The sequence below is a fragment of the Salvelinus namaycush genome, chromosome 3 (genome assembly GCF_016432855.1).
Source record: "Salvelinus namaycush isolate Seneca chromosome 3, SaNama_1.0, whole genome shotgun sequence".
Lineage (NCBI taxonomy): Eukaryota > Metazoa > Chordata > Actinopteri > Salmoniformes > Salmonidae > Salvelinus > Salvelinus namaycush.
The window spans coordinates 79901626-79922324 of NC_052309.1; the positions used below are offsets into that span (position 1 = coordinate 79901626).

General features: G+C 43.6%; 1 protein-coding gene across 1 annotated transcript; it reads left to right on the plus strand.

Moving 5' to 3' along the window:
• The first annotated feature begins 1006 nt into the window (after positions 1-1006).
• On the plus strand, positions 1007-20485 carry LOC120044058. Its single transcript, XM_038988647.1, has 23 exons — positions 1007-1132; positions 2128-2205; positions 2360-2425; positions 2986-3137; positions 4148-4232; positions 4398-4569; positions 5153-5342; positions 6377-6482; positions 11887-11991; positions 12291-12347; positions 12570-12638; positions 12771-12860; positions 12979-13088; positions 13281-13785; positions 13907-14011; positions 14139-16808; positions 16985-17132; positions 17300-17417; positions 17755-17914; positions 18171-18272; positions 18554-18640; positions 18832-18991; positions 19993-20485. The coding sequence occupies exons 1-23, from the start codon at positions 1007-1009 to the stop codon at positions 20007-20009; spliced, it is 5478 nt and encodes a 1825-aa protein (XP_038844575.1). The 3' UTR covers positions 20010-20485.
• Positions 20486-20699: the final 214 nt, after the last annotated feature.

The window sequence follows — 20699 nt, forward strand, 5'->3', positions numbered from 1 at the left end:
ATTTGCAATTAGCCGGCCCAGAATAGCAATAACATTAAAGAAACTTCTTACATGCTATAACTGTGAAATGTTGTTGTTTATCTTCCTTAGATGAATGCCATGACTGGAAGTCTCTCTGGATAAGAGTGTCTGCTAAAGGACCAACATGTAAAAATGAACACACCAAAATGAACTGCAAAGCACACTGGGTATTATTACCTTGTAATAATAAGGTACCTTGTTTTGGGGTGGAGCTCATTGGAATAATACTTAGCATGCTTTTCAATTGTCCATTTTTACATATACATTTATATTTAGTTCATTTAGCAGACGCTCTTATCACACCATAGTGCCGTGAGACTTACGATACCAATGCAGGGTGAAAGGGGGCAACAAAATTGTAAACCACTATAAAACATTATATAGAAAAGTATTTTGTATTTTGAAAATACAATTTACAGCTCTCAAAAGTATCTTATTACAAAATACATTGGAGTGTAGTTCAACCCAGTGTAATACAAATGACAAAATACTCAGAAGTAATTAAAATACATATTTCAAATACTTGTAACATAGCTACTGCCCATCTGTAACCTCTAATCCTAACACATAGCCTAGCTAACATTAGCCACCTAGCTAACGTTAGCCACAACAATTCGTAACGTATAGTACGGATTAGAATTTGTAAGATAACATACGAATTGTAACAGATCATACGAACTGTAATTCATAACATATAATACGAAATGGATGATGGACATCCACAAATGAATACATACCAAATGTAACGTATCATACTGATTTTAGCATCACGGATTTTCCTTTGGTATATTACGTCAACCCATGAGTCCAGGTTGGATTTATATAGCCAACTCCTCAGCTGCCTAGGACATCCCAGATTTAGACCGGTCGGGGAGAGCTCAAAGCGCACAGGATTTGACAGATGTTCGAATCGGATAAACTGCACCGCAAAGAGAGAATTGGGGAGCATTTCAGATTTACATAGTGGTAGCCTATATGCGACAAAATGTCAGGACATAAGAGTGCGAATCCGTGTAATAAATTCCAAGCGAACATTTTTTATAAAAGTAAATGTCAGAACTGCTTCAAGTCTCGGGAGCTGCATCTTCCAACTGATCATGGCAAGGACCAGGTAAGTGAACAAACATATTTATGTTTTATTAGTTTTAATACTTTGGCTATTACTCTTCTGAATGTAGATGACACCGATGACAGATGGGCATGCACTCAATGTTGTATCAGACAGAGATATTCCTTCATATTGTGTCAGGTATCACGTTCATTTGTGAAATTGAATGAACATAACGCAATAGCCTAATTTATCTGTTGTAGAAAATGAAGCAATTTAACTGAATGGCCCCAATGCACGAGTCAAATATTTGTCACCACACACTTCCCACACTGTTGTAAAGAGACCGTTGACAGCCCAACTATCAGCACTCAGCATGCCATAGGTCACAACAGGTTATTATATTTTAGAAAACATATACACCATTGCTATCTGATTCTTTTGTGCTCGTCTCTGTGTGCCTTGTAAATTTAGAGCCATTGGTCAATGAACCTCAGCTAAGTAAGCTCCTGTTTTAAAGCATATGACTCAGGTGTGAAGGTTAAGTATAAAATATCCAAGTCTGTTGGAATTTTTGAGGAAAGAATTATCTCATGTTGAGAAGCACTCATAACACAAGAAACAAAACTCTCTGACAAAGAGTTGAGCAAGTTGAGTAACTGGCAGAGAGTCAGAACATTCCAGTCTTTGGGGACATCTCAAAAAGAGCACAAAGAGCAGTTTATCTTCTCTTTTCCATGTCAACAAGATTATCCCTGCCTCTTATTTACGGCCTATTGCACGGACACACTTCATCTGTTCACACATTTTGTAAATGCAGCATATCACTATAAGAACACTGAATCATGAACGGTCATTGGCTAATCCTACAAAGGACATTCCCTAAAAAAGATAGGATTGTTATTCCTTTGACATTCAAAACATGAATCAACGAGTATTGATGCTCCCTGCCAGAAAAAGCCAAGACCCATAGGATGGCATAGAAAACGATTTCATTAGATAGAACCTTCACAGGTCAAGACCCAACTCATTTCTCCTTGTGTTCCCATGCTTGACAGGCCAAACCCATCTATGGAGGCTGGCTCTGCTTGGCTGCTGAGGGGACAGACTTTGACAATCCAATTCAGAGGTCAAGGGTAAGAGAATGACAAATAACTATCTAGTCTTGGACTATGCTTGTACAGAAATGTATCAGTAGTACTAGCTTATATTCTGATAGACCTGCAAGTTATTCAATATTTGAGGCATTATTGCAACATTATCCATAACAACTCTATCTCTAAATGGCAGAAATGGCAGCGACGATTCTTCATCCTGTATGAACATGGCAGCATGAGCTTTGCACTGGACGAGTTGGTAAGAGATTCTGTATTTGAACACACACACACACACACACACACACACACACACACACACACACACACACACACACACAAACACACACACACACACACACACACACACACACACACACACACACACACACACACACACACACCAAAAAGCTAAGCAAACCAGATCATCCAACATTAGTAGAGGTTAACTACAGTATATTGTCCTGATGTATGTTTTAATGTTTTATGAGAGGATTCACTATGCATCTTTTAGCCAGATGTCGTGTGTAGTACCAGAGCAGATGATTTGGGATTAATCTGTCCTCTAATGCCACATCCCCCTCTCCCACTGACCTTCTGAAATCTCCTCCTCTGCCCTCTTTCATGTCGCTCTATATAGCCTGTATTAAAACTGAGTTGCAACGGGTAATGTCTTGTTCGTGATGGCCTTTAACACTCCAAAATATCTTTATATATATTTTTTTTCTAGATGGTGTGCAAAATATACCATGATTAGCATCATAATCTCTGCCAGAATTTCCAGTCAGACAAAATTATTGACATTGTGTATCATTCCTTTAGACAAGCACTCTGCCACAAGGAACAGTGAACATGAATCTGTGTACAGCGGTGATTGACGCAGAGCCTAAGACAGGCCAGAGGAACGCTTTGTGCATCATCACACCTGAACAGGAGTTCTTTATCCGGGGGGAGAACAAGGAGATCATCAATGGGTCAGTAATGCTTCTTTGATATATCAGTATGATATGATATCACTCCTGACTTAACTTCTCTGATATTACAGTATGATATGATATCACTCCTGACTTAACTTCTCTGATATATCAGTATGATATGATATCACTCCTGACTTAACTTCTCTGATATTACATTATGATATGATATCACTCCTGACTTAACTTCTCTGATATTACAGTATGATATGATATCACTCCTGACTTAACTTCTCTGATATTACATTATGATAGGATATCACTCCTGACTTAACTTCTTTGATATATCAGTATGATATGATATCACTCCTGACTTAACGTCTCTGATATATCAGTATGATATGATATCACTCCTGACTTAACTTCTCTGATATTACAGTATGATATGATATCACTCCTGACTTAACTTCTCTGATATTACAGTATGATATGATATCACTCCTGACTTAACTTCTCTGATATATCAGTATGATATGATATCACTCCTGACTTAACTTCTCTGATATTACAGTATGATATGATATCACTCCTGACTTAACTTCTCTGATATATCAGTATGATATGATATCACTCCTGACTTAACTTCTCTGATATATCAGTATGATATGATATCACTCCTGACTTAACTTCTCTGATATTACATTATGATAGGATATCACTCCTGACTTAACTTCTCTGATATTACATTATGATATGATATCACTCCTGACTTAACTTCTCTGATATTACATTATGATAGGATATCACTCCTGACTTAACTTCTTTGATATATCAGTATGATATGATATCACTCCTGACTTAACGTCTCTGATATATCAGTATGATATGATATCACTCCTGACTTAACTTCTCTGATATTACATTATGATATGATATCACTCCTGACTTAACTTCTCTGATATTACAGTATGATATGATATCACTCCTGATTTATCTTTTCTGTAAATTCTTGTCTTTGATGGACAATATTTTCAATCCCTGTCATGTCCGTGTCGTTTTCTTTTTACCAGCTGGAGTGAACAACTAGTCGTTTACCCACGGACATATAAGCAGAATCAGAAGAAGAAACGTAAAGTAGAACCCACTACTTCCCAGGTGACAACTTCTTCTTTTCATAACATTGTAACCAAGATGCCTGGTCACCGGTGGCCTAAATACATGTTTGAAAATATTGCAGAAAAATATGTCAACTACTGTATATGTCAATGATGTGTTATGCCTTTACACATTATGATAATGAAAACATATTGTGTTCATCAGGAGCCCAGCCCAGCAAAGATGGCTGCCACTGAGCCCAGTTTCTCAGTCATGAAAAGTGGTGACCCTCGCTCCAGCCCGTGGCAGGGAGAGCAGCCCAGTGGGGATCCAGATGTGGCCCCTGTCTGGACTGTGACAGATTCTGATCCCCTGGGCCTGGACGAGACCCCTGCAGGTGTGGAGGAAAGAAACCAGCCAACACATTTACACACACACTCAGACAGGCTTTCAAGTCTGTCAGACATTCACAGCCATTGGTGTGTCTGGGCCTAGGTTATAACGGAGAGCAGGATCAACTCCTGTAGTGCAGACTGTGCCTGTAGGAGACTTCATTAGGCTGTTGTAGATTACAGATTTTACAGCTGCTTTTCCATGGCCTGGGAGCAGATGAAAAGGAAAACAAACTGGAGGCATCTCTTTAATGAGCTGTGGTCTGTTAGGTGCAACTTTGTAGTGACACTATGTAGGGGTGTCCCTCGAATGTCTACTATGGTCAAACGTGACACTTCCTTAGATGGGAGACATTATACTAACTATCTGACCAGATTCCTCATATAACAAGTCTTAGAAGTTCGATTTTTCAGAACAGGATTCTCATAAAACTCTTGCCACTGTCCTGCTATTTGTGTTTCGGTCCAAAAGCAATGACCTAAAGTATCATGCAAAACATAGACCTAACCTGTGCAGTCACAGTCTGAAAACAACCCTGTTTATTGAATAACTCTCCTCAGGTCATGATCCCCACTACCTCCCTTCAGCCTCCAGTGACCCCCTGACCTTTGACGGTAGTCTGCGGCTCTCCAACGGCTCCTGTATCAGTAGCTCTGTGAGTTCCCTGGACTCTGTGGCTAGCGAGGGGACTGACACCAGCAGCGACAGCCAGCCCACAGAGTCTACGCCATACAGAGACCACCCACCTGCCAACAAGAACAACAGGGCAGAGAGAAGGTGAGAATCATGGAGAAGAAATGTTATCAGTTGTGTCTGATATTGGGAGATCTATAATGAACGCAATGTTCTTGGACATTAGTTACAATTTTATTTACTTGGTTTTGTATTTGTTGTGTGTTGTCATGAAAATGCTAACAGGCATAAAACGGGTTTGGCATGAGCTAGGACCAAATGTGCTAGCAATTAGCACTAAAGGACAGCAGATGCCTCCCTGTTTCTCTCTGTATAAAATGGTACACACATTACACACAGCTCAACAGCACATCAAATATCCATATTCTTCCATTAGGGAGGTAACGTTTTTTAAATGTAGCTTATAGAAGCGCTCCCAGTTTGTTCCCTAACTAACAGCATATACAGTATTTGGGCTACGTGACGGGAATACCTCCTTGGTCTGTGTGTTTCATTCATTGCCTTCTAAGGACAGACAGAATCCTTGCCCTGAATAAGGCCTCGAAATTCCTAAAGGATTGTGTATTTAGATATTTTGAAGGAATTATTCTTCTGAGTTCCTCACTAACTGCCAGTCATCCGAAAGTAGGAGAAATGTCAAGGCAAGACATTACACTGACTGAGGGCACAGTATTATGTTTGTGCCAACTCATACAGATACATACATGCCTCAACAAGAATTTACCATCCCTGTTATAACAGGACAGATGCTACACCCACAGTTTATTAAAGATAGTATTCGCTTTTGTGGTTATACTGTATATACAAACTCTCTATCTGATTCTTCTAGGGAATTCCATCTATGTAATATCTGCTATCTTTCTAAACAAAACATGACACTGGAGGTGAGGATGTCACTTGAAATTCAAATTCAACAGTAGCACTAGATGGATGTAGGTGACATGGGTGTCCTCAGTCTAGGCCCAGCTTGGGGGTACAGAATAAGTGGCGGTGACATTATTCAGCTGTCATCCTGAAGTTCTTCCTGCAGGAAGTGATGTCACAGCCCACCTGTGAGGGGCCATGGAGGACACCATGGCTGTTTGTTGAATGACAGGCTTGATTTTCCTGCTTTTCAGCTGCTACAATGAGCCAGGGAAGGCTGGGAGGAGTGCTGTGGGAGAGGACCTGGGTCAGGCTGGATCCAGGAAGGGGAGGAGTGAAGCTCGCAGCAACCAGAGAGAGGTATCAGTCACACCGTCACAGTGTTTTCACATTGCAGTCAGTCCTCCCACTCCCGGTAAGGCTTGTCACATTCCTCCACTATAACACCATCACTTGAACCACACCTCATAATCCAAAGAGTAACCATAGCTTTTAAGAATAGCAACACTTTTTACCCACCAGGAAGGCCCAAGACAAGCACCCCTTTAGGACAGTGTCCAGTGAATAGTGTTTCCACATCTACACATATAGATTGGTATTTTACACACCATTGATGGAGTCTGTCATTGTTAAGGTAATGTACACGTACGTGTACACCGCACAGCTGTTCCCGCTAGTTCTCCATTGGACTTGTTTGGACATGACTCATAAAACCAGGTGTTGGAGAGGCAAAGACGTCACCTCAAACGTTTCGGCTCTGGCCTGATTGCATGGTGTGTAAGGCTCATGGACAAGGATGAAGCGCTACTCTTACATTCCACACTGTCAGGTGTGTGTGTGTGTGTGCCACGTGTGTCCACACTGTCAGGTGTGTGTGTGCCACGTGTGTCCACACTGTCAGGTGTGTGTGTGTGTGTGTGCCACGTGTGTCCACACTGTCAGGTGTGTGTGTGTGTGCCACGTGTGTCCACACTGTCAGGTGTGTGTGTGTGTGCCACGTGTGTCCACACTGTCAGGTGTGTGTGTGTGCCACGTGTGTCCACACTGTCAGGTGTGTGTGTGTGCCACGTGTGTCCATACTGTCAGGTGTGTGTGTGTGTGTGCCACGTGTGTCCACACTGTCAGGTGTGTGTGTGTGCCACGTGTGTCAATATATGTGTGTTTAGTTCCATACCGAAATGCAGGAGTTTGGCATGGCTAAGTCAATCCTCCCATCAGCCGTGTTGAGGCATGTGTTAGTGTGTGTGAGTAAGACAGGGAGAAGAAGGTGAATAATTCAGGACTGTGTTGTGTTCTCTAACTAAACTGGTTTTAATGCTCTGACGGGGCTCCGTCTGCACTTCATGCTGTGTGTTGTAATCTCAGAATGGCATTCCTCTTAGACACATTTTCCATTTACCCAAACATGGATACTATGTAATTAGGGATCTGCCTGTAAGACCCAGACAAACCTCTGCTAACTCATAACGGTGATGGTATCTTACAGTACAATGACCCAGCTGTTGTATCTGTAGGGAGCTGTTGTATCTGTAGGGACCTGTTGTATCTGTAGGGAGCTGTTGTATCTGTAGGGACCTGTTGTATCTGTAGGGACCTGTTGTATCTGTAGGGAGCTGTTGTATCTGTAGGGACCTGTTGTATCTGTAGGGACCTGTTGTATCTGTAGGGTGCTGTTGTATCTGTAGGGAGCTGTTGTATCTGTAGGGAGCTGTTGTATCTGTAGGGACCTGTTGTATCTGTAGGGAGCTGTTGTATCTGTAGGGAGCCGTTGTATCTGTAGGGACCTGTTGTATCTGTAGGGAGCTGTTGTATCTGTAGGGTGCTGTTGTATCTGTAGGGACCTGTTGTATCTGTAGGGACCTGTTGTATCTGCAGGGAGCTGTTGTATCTGTAGGGACCTGTTGTATCTGTAGGGTGCTGTTGTATCTGTAGGGAGCTGTTGTATCTGTAGGGACCTGTTGTATCTGTAGGGTGCTGTTGTATCTGTAGGGTGCTGTTGTATCTGTAGGGACCTGTTGTATCTGTAGGGACCTGTTGTATCTGTAGGGACCTGTTGTATCTGCAGGGTGCTCTTGTATCTGTAGAGACCTGTTGTATCTGTAGGGTGCTGTTGTATCTGTAGGGAGCTGTTGTATCTGTAGGGACCTGTTGTATCTGTAGGGAGCTGTTGTATCTGTAGGGTGCTGTTGTATCTGTAGGGACCTGTTGTATCTGTAGGGACCTGTTGTATCTGTAGGGAGCTGTTGTATCTGTAGGGTGCTGTTGTATCTGTAGGGACCTGTTGTATCTGTAGGGACCTGTTGTATCTGCAGGGAGCTGTTGTATCTGTAGGGACCTGTTGTATCTGTAGGGTGCTGTTGTATCTGTAGGGAGCTGTTGTATCTGTAGGGACCTGTTGTATCTGTAGGGTGCTGTTGTATCTGTAGGGTGCTGTTGTATCTGTAGGGACCTGTTGTATCTGTAGGGTGCTGTTGTATCTGTAGGGACCTGTTGTATCTGCAGGGTGCTCTTGTATCTGTAGAGACCTGTTGTATCTGTAGGGTGCTGTTGTATCTGTAGGGAGCTGTTGTATCTGTAGGGACCTGTTGTATCTGTAGGGAGCTGTTGTATCTGTAGGGTGCTGTTGTATCTGTAGGGACCTGTTGTATCTGTAGGGTGCTGTTGTATCTGTAGGGAGCTGTTGTATCTGTAGGGACCTGTTGTATCTGTTTGGAGCTGTTGTATCTGTAGGGTGCTGTTGTATCTGTAGGGAGCTGTTGTTTCTGTAGGGACCTGTTGTATCTGTAGGGACCTGTTGTATCTGTTTGGAGCTGTTGTATCTGTAGGGAGCTGTTGTATCTGTAGGGAGCTGTTGTATCTGTAGGGACCTGTTGTATCTGTAGGGACCTGTTGTATCTGTAGGGACCTGTTGTATCTGTAGGGACCTGTTGTATCTGTAGGGTGCTGTTGTATCTGTAGGGAGCTGTTGTTTCTGTAGGGACCTGTTGTATCTGTAGGGTGCTGTTGTATCTGTAGGGAGCTGTTGTATCTGTAAGTAGCTGTTGTATCTGTAGGGACCTGTTGTATCTGTTTGGAGCTGTTGTATCTGTAAGTAGCTGTTGTATCTGTAGGGACCTGTTGTATCTGTATGGAGCTGTTGTATCTGTAAGTAGCTGTTGTATCTGTAGGGAGCTGTTGTATCTGTAAGTAGCTGTTGTATCTGTAAGTAGCTGTTGTATCTGTAAGTAGATGTTGTACCTGTAGGGAGCTGTTGTATCTGTAAGTAGCTGTTATATCTGTAAGTAGCTGTTGTATCTGTAAGTAGCTGTTATATCTGTAAATAGCTGTTGTATCTGTAGGGAGCTGTTATATCTGTAAGTAGCTGTTGTATCTGTAGGGAGCTGTTGTATCTGTAAGTAGATGTTGTATCTGTAGGGAGCTGTTGTATCTGTAAGTAGCTGTTATATCTGTAAGTAGCTGTTGTATCTGTAAGTAGCTGTTATATCTGTAAGTAGCTGTTGTATCTGTAGGGAGCTGTTGTATCTGTAGGGAGCTGTTGTATCTGTAGGGAGCTGTTGTATCTGTAAGTAGCTGTTGTATCTGTAGGGAGCTGTTGTATCTGTAAGTAGCTGTTGTATCTGTAGGGACCTGTTGTATCTGTAAGTAGCTGTTGTATCTGTAGGGAGCTGTTGTATCTGTAAGTAGATGTTGTATCTGTAGGGAGCTGTTGTATCTGTAAGTAGCTGTTATATCTGTAAGTAGCTGTTGTATCTGTAAGTAGCTGTTGTATCTGTAGGGAGCTGTTATATCTGTAAGTAGCTGTTATATCTGTAAGTAGCTGTTGTATCTGTAGGGACCTGTTGTATCTGTAGGGAGCTGTTATATCTGTAAGTAGCTGTTATATCTGTAAGTAGCTGTTGTATCTGTAGGGACCTGTTGTATCTGTAGGGAGCTGTTGTATCTGTAGGAACCTGTTGTATCTGTAGGGACCTGTTGTATCTGTAGGGACCTGTTGTATCTGTAGGGAGCTGTTGTATCTGGAGGGACCTGTTGTATCTGTAGGGACTTGTTGTATCTGGAGGGACCTGTTGTATCTGTAGGGAGCTGCTGTTGGTCATGTGTTTGAGGCTGGGAGGCACTATCACTGTATAGTATCTCCTGAGTCAAGTGCACATCTGTTTGTGAAATGACAGTCACCATGTTCTCAGACTGGCTCCTGTGATTAAGGTAGTGACTAAAGCATAAGTATCAGTCTGTCTACTCCTGACAACAACAAATACATGACCAGCATTTAGGATTAACACTACAGTATAGAACACATGTACAGTCCATACTGGTACACAGTATGCACATTGTACTAGATTTAGAAAACATACTGTTGATGTCACAGGAGGCTGCTGAGGGGAGGACGTCTCATAATAATGTCTGGAATGGAGTAAATGGAATGGTATTGAACACATGGAAACATGTGTTTGATGTGTTCGATACCATTCCACCGATTCCGTTCCAGGCATTACTATGAGCCTGTCCTCCTCAATTAAGGTGCAACTGGCCGCTTGTAGTTGATTTTTCACAGACTACGGCTGGTGTACTGTATATCTTTCTGTTTATATTATGAGATACTGTATGAACTGTTGAACCCAGTAATATGATTTAGCTAGACACATCATACACAGTATGGCCATCCCATGGGGTCAAAGGTTTAACGTTAATCTCTGATTAAATCCCTCTGTAGGATTTTTCTCTTAAGTTCCTGCCCGACGGAACATATTATCCCATGTGATCATTTATGTTCCTCCAGTTCCAGCAGTTTTTTTTTGGGGGGGGGGGGGGGGTATTAGAGTGAGAGGTCAAATGCCTGTTCACAGTTCACTCTGTCCCCCAGGCTCAGATTCCCCAGATATCCTATCCTAGGGAAAAGGGACTTCATTGGAAGACAGCAACTGTCCAGAATGGTCAGTGTTGTTGGAGAAGGCAGGAGGCTAGTTCACACTGCTGGCGGGAGCAGAGTGTTCTCTCCCTCATGTTACTGTTATGTGTCCTTGGATAGTTTTCTATGCAAATAGCTGGGCACAGACGAAGAATGTTCTGGATTTACTGAAGTGGTCGTTTTTCCTTTTTTTTTTATTACGTAAGAGTAAAAAGAATGAGGCTTTTGAGGGCTCAAGTAAATGACAAAATAATCTTGTTTCATATGGTGCCGCTGTCTCTAGTCTCTAGTGGCTAATCTAGATTTAAAGGGACTCTCTGATGTGTTTTTTAGAGCTATTTGGTTAGCCAGGATGAAACCCAATATGAGGTAGCTTTGGTAGGTAACACTCAGGGATGTGGGAATCTTGTCAAGACAGAGATTTGGGACTTTTAACATCCCTGGGCTTGTGAGACTGGATGCCAGGGGCCATCAGGGATAATACAGCCTCCAAAGTCTTTTCATACACTCCCCAGCCAAGCCCAGCCACCAGAGTGGAACTCATTCTTAATGTGAGTAAGGTTTAATAGCCCCTGTATAGAGAGCACTTCCTCTCTCCTGCTGTGTCCCACAATAAGCCTTCCATCTCACGACACTGCCTGCCAGAGACCTGCCATGACTTGTGAGTTCTCTGCTTGATACAATGCACACGTCCAAGCTGTCTCAGTCATGATAGAGTGAAGGGAAACAACATAATCTTGTTTTTTATTTGCAACAAGCTTACAGTAATACAGGACATGATCACATTCGCTAATCCATCTTACACCTTCTACATTGTTACTTCAGTAACTGATAGTGTCCTGTTGTTGCACCCAGAAACTGCAGTCGTGTGGAGATCTAAGCCCAGGTCAACTCACCGTCCCTCCTCCTCAGAGAAGAGCTAAGTCACTGGACCGCAGGACCTCGGAATCGGTCATGACTGTGAGTGCTTATTACTTTTGGAATTTCTGTGCACTGAAAGCATGGGGTCAAGTTGTAAAACATGTCAGAAAACTGTCACAGTTATGAGACATTATGACACTTGGTCAAGTCAATCTCCCCCTCCAGATCTGAGTTCTAACAAGAGAAGCCCAGGGATGCTCTCATAATTTAAACAAGTATAAATGAAAGCCCCAAGTGGATTGACGGCAGTTTACTTTTATGTTGAAGTGTCTGAAAACAACTGTATGACCGTGCCTCTTTGAACTCCTGACTAACTTACTGTCTTATCTTCCTTACAGCCTGATTTGCTGAACTTCAAGAAAGGGTGGATGATGAAACTGGATAAGGAGGATCAGGTATAGGAATGGACAGATCAAGAATGTCTTTTACTTTCGTCACTGAACACCTTCCCACATTTCTACCCCAAAGGCACATGGATCCTGAATGTGTGCGTGTACATTTAGTGATGTTTAAGGTGCTGTGGGTCCTTGATATGAAGGTGAAGCCTGACAGTTCAAATGTGTTATGTAGGTTTCTGCATCTACTATCCCTTATAATGTCTGTCTGCTCCCCTCTAGTGGAGGAAATACTGGTTTGTGCTATCAGCTGACAGTCTGAGGTACTACAAGGATTCCTTCGCAGAGGAGGCAAGTTCATGTGCATTTTCATTTTTACTGAATGAAGTACACACAGATATGTGATTTTGTGAGGACAGGGAAACATGGTTTTATTTTTTCATCCCGAGTCATGAATTGATGTTTGTCATCTTCTCTTGTTAGAACTCAGATCTGGAGGGGGAGATTGACTTGACCAAGTGTCATAATGTCTCAGAGTACCAGGTCCAGAGGAACTACGGCTTTCAGATCCATGTAAGACTAAATCTATACCTACAAAAATGTAAATCAACAGATGAATGTTGATCCATTTTATATATACAGTAAGTCTCCTATACTCAATCAAAGTAATATTCCTAATGTCTTCCCTCAGACCCAGAAGTGTGTCTTTACTTTGTCAGCCATGACTGCAGGGATACGGAGAAACTGGATCCAGGCCCTCATGAAGAATGTCCATCCATCTAACGCTCCTGATGTAGCCAGGTAAATGGCGTCTGTAATACCAGTCTCACTACTACATAGTAATACATTAGTAGACTACCACCATTCTATAGTAGTGATGGGAAGGTCTCTGCCTTTGTTTAGGCAGAATGCCTAGTTTCCTCCATCAGTAAGTATTTGTGTTATTCTGTTGTGATTGTAAAGCAGCTTGCCAGTCCATCGCATCCCTTGCAGCCCATCAGAGTCACTGCCCCTCCCTAAGCCAGATGTGACCCAGGACTCCTCCCCCTCCTCTGAGGTCCCTACAGAGAGAGTCCAGGGGCCCAAACAGAGCTGCATCCGTGAGAGGAGACGCGAAGGGCGCTCCAAGACCTTTGACTGGGCTGAGTTCAGCCCTATGGCCCTGCTAGCCTCTGAGCAGGAGGTGCAGAAGGAGACAAAGGAGCCTCTTCGGATGGAGGTAGGGGACCTGGAGAGGAAGAGGAGGCGAGAGGAGAGGAGGAGGAGGTATGACAGCATGCTAGGCTCCCTTGTGGGCTGGGAGATGGACTGTGACAGAGGAGGTATCAGTCCCAGGTCACCCAGGACTCACCAGAGGGTGCAGAGGGAGATTGAACAGTGCTGGCAGCAGGTGGAAAGGACTGCCTTTAGACAGGAGAAGACTGTTCCATTGTACACTGAGTCCCAGGGCAAGGATAAAGAGGATATGGGGATTCTACTGGAGACCTACCACAGGAGGGTGAGTCTGTGTATCTCAAAATGATTCCTAACAGGAACAATGTTAACGTTATGAGGTGCTTTCTCTGCTGCTGGTTGGCTTACCGGTGGACTTACTTTATCTCTGTGTCTTGTGATTAAAGGTAGAGGAGTTGAAGGGCCAGTTGGCAGAGTCAGACCATCGCAGGCTTGAGCTGGAGGCTCAGTTGAGCACTGCATTAGGACGCCAGCATCATGCCTCCCTGCCGGTAAGGCAAAATAAATATCGGCCTATACATAGTATGGATATGCTCTGTATTTCCATCTATAATACTTCCACTTTGCAACAATGATAACTACCTAATTATAGACAATTGTCTTGCCTCCTCCTGTAAGCTTGAGGCCCCAATCTGCCCAGAAGCTGATCTTCCCTCTTTGAAAAGCCTGACTGACATGTACAGGGAGACCAGAGAGCTCCTCCAGCAACAGGAGCTGAAGAGACAGGACATACAGGAGCAGCTCCAGGAGCAGCTTGGCCTGTCCCTGTCATCGGCCCCTCTGGAGAAGCACAGCTCCCCTGGAACTCACCCATCACCACCACCCAGCATCTGGCTGCATGACACCGAGGGAAACCTCCAGGAGCTGGAGGATCTGTTCCCTGACTGCCCTATATCAGTAAACACACCTGTCATGTCACCAACCTCAGACACAGAACTCTCATCTTACTCTGTGCCTCAGAATGGAAGTGAGAACAGAGGGCCTAACTTGGGCAGTGAAACTAGCTCTCAGACACAGTTTGAAAATGGAAGCCATCAACAGACATCGATTCCAGAATCGCACACAAAAAGTTGTGCATGGAGCCCAGATTCACTGAGCATGGGGGAAACTCAGGAAAGAGCCAACAGCGTGAGAATAGACAACATACTATGCTGTGAGACACCCAGGCCCACGGAGGAGGAGTACGTAGACCCAGACCAGGCCATCGTGATGAGGAGACTATCCCAGGAGGTAGAGCTGCTCAGCAGCCAGAACGAGGCCCTCAGCCAGCGCAACCAGGAGATGCTCAACCAGCTGACAGAGGCAGACAGAGAGATAGAGAGACTGAAAGCAGAGCTTATCACTCAGTACAGTGGGCCTCAGTTCCTCCCTGAGGCAGAGCAGCACAGCCAGACCAAAGTGGAAGGCCTGGAGAAGGAGCTGCGCAGGAGAGATGAGCAGCTCCAGGAGGCTCAGTCCCTACTAGCCTCAATGGACCAGCGTCTAACGGAGACAGAGGTACAGCTGCAGCTCAGGGAGGACACTTTCAAAGACCTGGGCTTCCCAGCAGAAGAGGATGATGATGAAGAGGAGGAAGCTGGGGAAGAGAATGTCAACACACACCACCTTGGAGAGAAGGAGCGGGAACACCTTCAACAGTGTCTGCAGGCCATGGAGGCCAAGCAATTAGAACTAGAGAGACAGCTCCAGCACACAGAACAGACCTGCAGGGAGCTGCAGGCCCACAACACACAACTCAGAGAGGCTGAGCGGTTGTACAGCCAGAGAGCCATGGAGGCAGAGGCTGACATCGTAAGGTTTAATGAGGAAGTAGAGAAGGAAAGGACGGTGGAGAAAGAAAGTGGATTAAGGTGTAGCAGTGAAGCCAAATGGCAGGAGGAGGTAATATTGGATTCAGGTGAAGAAAGGGTTCAGCAAGTGGTGGAAGGGATAAGGTTGATGTCCAGAACCTTAGGGAGAGTAGTGCAGGTGATTGACAGGTCAGATATGGATGTGGTAAAGATGCCATTAGATAGAAAGTGTGTGGAGGTGAACAAGACAGTGGTCAGGCAGCTTCAGTTAGAGGAGGAGTTTTGGGGAAGGCTGTTGAACAGTTTGAAGGTCAACCCATCCCAGTCCAATGAGGATAAACTCACAGATGTGATTCTAAGTCAGATTTTAGAACACATGGTAGTGGAAAAGCAAACGCTCCTCCTAGCTCATAGTCTTTTTTCTCATGATAAGAAAGATTTAAACATAAACACTGGAGGCCTGGACAGGATGAATGGATGCAGGTCTTTGAGAGACCTGGACATCATTGGAAACATAGCAGGTGAAACAGTTTCAGAAATGAAAGAGGAAGATGATGATGAGAGGATATGGAATGTGTACAACCAGCATAATGACACCGATGACTTCATAAGCCGACATTTCACAGAGATCACACAGGAGAGAATTTTCCTGCTCAACCAAATCGCCTCCTCAGTCAGAGCCTCGGCCAATGACGAGCTCCAGTCCCTGGCACAAAGACTTTGTCATTTCCACAATGTAAATGAGCCCCGGTTAGCTTCCATACACTGCACCGCCATGGAAGCCTTCTCATCCTATCGTCTCAGTAGGCTTAACACTCTACACAAGAGCCAATTTCAAGAGACTCAACAGGGACTGCTCATTGCTTCTTCTCCTTTGATGTGCAGCAGATGTGCTGGGCTGCTGAGTGAAAACCATCAGCTTAGGGCCAGACGGTCAGACCTGGAGAGACAGGGGAGTTCCTCAGTGGGATTAGGGTTGACCACCCTGAGGCAGGGAGAACACATAGACTCACAGCAAACAGCCACACAGCTACTAGACACTGCAAGTGAGCAGAAGACAGAGACGCCTGCAATGAATGCTGCAGGTAAAATGGAGGTGGAAAGCCCAAACCAGGGAGTGACTGCAGTAGAGGAAGTGTGCTGGGTTAGAAGGTGTGCAGAAGTGGTGGAGGGTGACTTCCTGACCAACAGCATTGATAGTCCAATGATAAAGGTAGAGAGTAGGGTAGATGAGGTAGAGAGTAGGGTAGATGAGGTAGAGAAAGGAATCAAGGAAGTTGATTCTGATAAGGATGTAGAGGAGAGAAGCACTACTGAACCCCATGAAGAAGCAAACACGCTGGGGGAGGAGGAGCTGGAGATTGTGTTATCATCACTGAGAGGTCGTGTGAAGGATTTGGAGGAGCAGCTGTCTGTCATGGCCAACATGAAAGCAGAGCATGATGGGAGAATGGCATCTCTCCAGCTGAAACATAAGGAGGACATAGAAAAGCTAAAGGTAGGACAACTCCCATAATAACAATTGTCGATAATCATCAATGGGATTTTTGGTAGTTCCTGAATTCACTAGAATTAAGATGTAATGAACCAACCCCAGAGAGTAGTGACCATTATAACAATGGATCTGTGGATGAATCACCTAACAGTCCACTGCGTCTGTGTTTGCCCCTGCAGGCCACATATGAGCATGGCTTTGTCACCATGGAGGAGTCCCAGCAGAGGATCGTGGGGGAACTGCAGCACAGACACCAGCAGGACCTGCAGCGCCTGCAGTTAGACACAGACAGACTGCTGGAGGAGGAGACGGCTGCTACTATCACAGGTGAGGGGGGACAGTGTGTGTGTGTGTTGTGTGTGTATGTTTAAAGGTTAAACGTTTTTAGGATATTTACAGTATGTGTGAAGGCAGAGTTTCTCAGAATATTGATAAGCTCACATTCCCATGCCACTCTAATGGAGTGAACATATCCCCTTTTATTGTGGCATTAGCAATTGAAGCAATGAAGAACGCTCACCGTGCCGAACTCAAGAGAGAGATAGAGAGGGCATGCCATGAAAACAACAATGCAGGAGACGTGAATCTTGGAGAAATATGCAGGCAACACAGGTAAATGTACTACCTGTTGATCTATGTGGTTGTAAATCGTCAAGGAAAGCACATGGCCAGATAGTACACTGGATTGGCTGACAAACATCTGCATACTCCCTGTCCTTGGCTCTGTATCTGTCTGTCTGTATAACACACAGTGCACCTTGTGTCTAGTCTTGGCCGTGGTTTTCAGCTCTCAGGATCGTGTTTTTTTTGTGCGTATGTGTGTGTGTGTGTGTGTGTGTGTGTGTGTGTGTGTGTGTGTGTGTGTGTGTGTGTGTGTGTGTGTGTGTGTGTGTGTGTGTGTGTGTGTGTGTGTGTGTGTGTGTGTGTGTGTGTGTGTGTGTGCGTGTAGTGAGGGGCTGGCCTCCTGTCACAGGGAGCTGGAGGTGTTGTCCCAGCAGTACTCTCTAAAGTGTCTGGAGAGCTCCGACCTGGGCCAGGCCCTGGAGGCAGAGAGACAGGCTCTGTGTCAGTGTCAGCAGGAGAACCAGGACCTCAGAACTCGCAACCAGGTCAGTCACATTATGACCATGTACCATCACAAGTGTTTCTGCTCCAAGCCAACTAAATCTGCTGCCGGGTCCTCTGTCTTAACACACATAGTAGAATGCATAACGCATATTTTTATAAACTTCATATCAGACTGTTACAACACTGCAACAAAACCTTGAGGGTCCCTTACATTTCCCTTAGTATTTCCCAATTCTTTCTTTGTCATCAAATACAAAGTAGCGGTGTTAGTAATGATGACTGTGGTTGTCTTTCCAGGAGCTGAGTGGCCATCTAGCTGCAGAGATCACCAGACTTTGCTCTCTGGCCAAGCAGGACGCCTTATCTCTTAGTCAGGAGAGAGATGTGTATGAGCTGGAGGTAAGTATTCACAATAGCTATGTTGCTTAAGTATAACAACATTTTGTTGGATATAATCTTTATCTAGTCCAGTCAAGTAAAGTTTGATGTAAAGGTAAACTGTATCTGCCTTTGACTGGTAACACCACTAGATATCACCCTTAGCAACATGACCAACTTACAGCCTCTAAAACATATGACATACTCATGTGCTGTACATTCTGTGCTGATCTATGGCACCTTGGTCCTCTGGTGTTGTACCTGTGTCTGAGGCATCAACTGTGATTCTGTCTGACTGTTAGATCTCCCTGCGTGTGAAGGAGTCAGAGGTGCAGGGCCTCAAGCAGAAGATCACCTCGCTCAAGGATGAACTCCAGACAGCCCACAGGGTGAGATCACAGCACACACTGGCAGAATAACAATAGCCTTTGTCTGTATAAATGTATGACGAGTAGACATAAGATGCACAACACTATTGTCCTGCTATTACCATGTATTACTGTACATTTATTAGCATGGGTCATACTCTATTTAACCTGGTAATAGTGCCTGTTTATAGCCTAATCCCTGTTCCCCCCAGGATAAGAGGTATGCAACAGAGACGTACAAGGACATCTACACAGAGCTAAGCATCATGAGGGCCAAGGCAGAGAGAGACCTGGGACATCTCAGGGAGAACCTGCGGTTGGCCCACAAAGCACTAGGAGAGCTCTCACCTGCAGTGAACACAGATAAAAATGGTAAACATGACATTATGCTGGTGGCCCGAGCTTCAGGGATTCAGAGATGAACCACTGATGTGAAAACGACAAGGTGTTGTGTGCTGCCACTCTGAGGGCAAAACCTGCATTACAGCCAAGTCTCGCTGGATGTTTCCCCACCCACCTCTGATTTTGGCAGCATCACTAGTCGGTATCGTATAGATGTCATTCATTGCGTAATACAGACAATTTGTGAATAACCTCATTCTGTTATGTATCTTAAAAATATTGGATGTATCTGAATCCTCTGACTGTCATCTGTGCAGTTTGCTGTAGCATGTCAGTTAGTCCTTTAGATTTTGAATAACCCTTGACGTTCTGTCCATTTCTTACATAAGTTAAAGAAAGAGACTCTTATTAGAAGTCATATTGTACAGTGGTGCAGCATAACCCTATAGAGATATCCTTTGGGTACACATATATAATAAATATCTGAAACATCTGTTTTGCCCTTTCATGGGCCTTTACAGTGTCTCTTAGGGGTGTGGTTGTCCGTTATTCTTCCTCATACATGCGGTTTGACCTCTCAATACTGGAGCCAACTAGTTGGTTTTAATCCTTATACTGGAGGCAACTAATGGTTTTAATCCTTATATTGGAGGCAACTAATGGTTTTAATCCTTATACTGGAGGCAACTAATGGTTTTAATCCTTATACTGGAGGCAACTAATGGTTTTAATCCTTCTTTCATCCATCATATACTCCCTAGTTCTGTTAGACTGAATAATAGAACAGACTGTCCTGGTAATGTAGCCAACATTTTGGGCATGGCTGCACCTTGTGAATAATCTTCTACAAATTCAGTGAATGGTGTAATGTTCTTATATTTTCTGCATGTCTGCGAAATGTAGGAATGTCAGCGAAAAAAATACTATGCCATGCCAGTATTAGAAAAGCTGTTGGTGATTCTTTATGTGGCCTGACAGTAATCACTTTTGAAACAATAGTCATGATGCTGGATCTGTTTCTTTCTCCGTAGAGTGTCAAGGAAGATAACTGCAGCTGAAGAAAGAGACACAACGCACAACATGGATTGTTCATCGTTCTATCCATGTTTACACCATTTAGCACTTAGAGATCCAAAGTTATATTGTCAAACATTTTATGTCCTATCTACCGTTTCTGTATTACAGAATTTTAAAAGCGCATTATTTGAGGATTCTGTATTTTTACATCATTGTATCTAAACGCACACTACTATTTAGCCTGTCTACGTTTGTAGATAGGCTAGACATTTTGTAGACGTTTTCCTGACGATTATCATTTATCTCAAGACGTTTGTAAAATGTGTAGAATTATTACACTGCTATGTCCAATCCAGTTATTGAACGGGGATATTTCTAAAGAGAACTCAGATTAAGCTTGCTTTTCTTACCTGTGAAATACATGAAAAATTATGTATGTACCGTCTGAGTCTATAATGTAAAAGTATTATTTGTTTGTGAGTGGGTGGTTTTATTTGGAGGCGTTTATCTTGGTCCTGCTAGTACACATTTTGATGTTCTTTATTCATGTCAAGTAATCTAATGATAAATTAAATGGATTTATTTTAAATAATTGTGTGACCTTTTATCAGTCTGCTACTGAATAATCATCACATAATCAAATCATCAGAGGACAGGGAAATATACAACATATTCTATGAATGTATTATATTTTATTTTACAACGAAAAAAATAACATCTT

Bases quoted from the DNA above. Each gene is read 5' to 3' on its own strand.
- LOC120044058 (XM_038988647.1), top strand. From the start codon at position 1,007: ATGTCAGGACATAAGAGTGCGAATCCGTGTAATAAATTCCAAGCGAAC. The intron at 1,133-2,127 runs GTAAGTGAACAA...CATGCTTGACAG, and splicing joins CTGATCATGGCAAGGACCAG to GCCAAACCCATCTATGGAGG. The intron at 14,012-14,138 runs GTAAGGCAAAAT...TCCTCCTGTAAG, and splicing joins AGCATCATGCCTCCCTGCCG to CTTGAGGCCCCAATCTGCCC.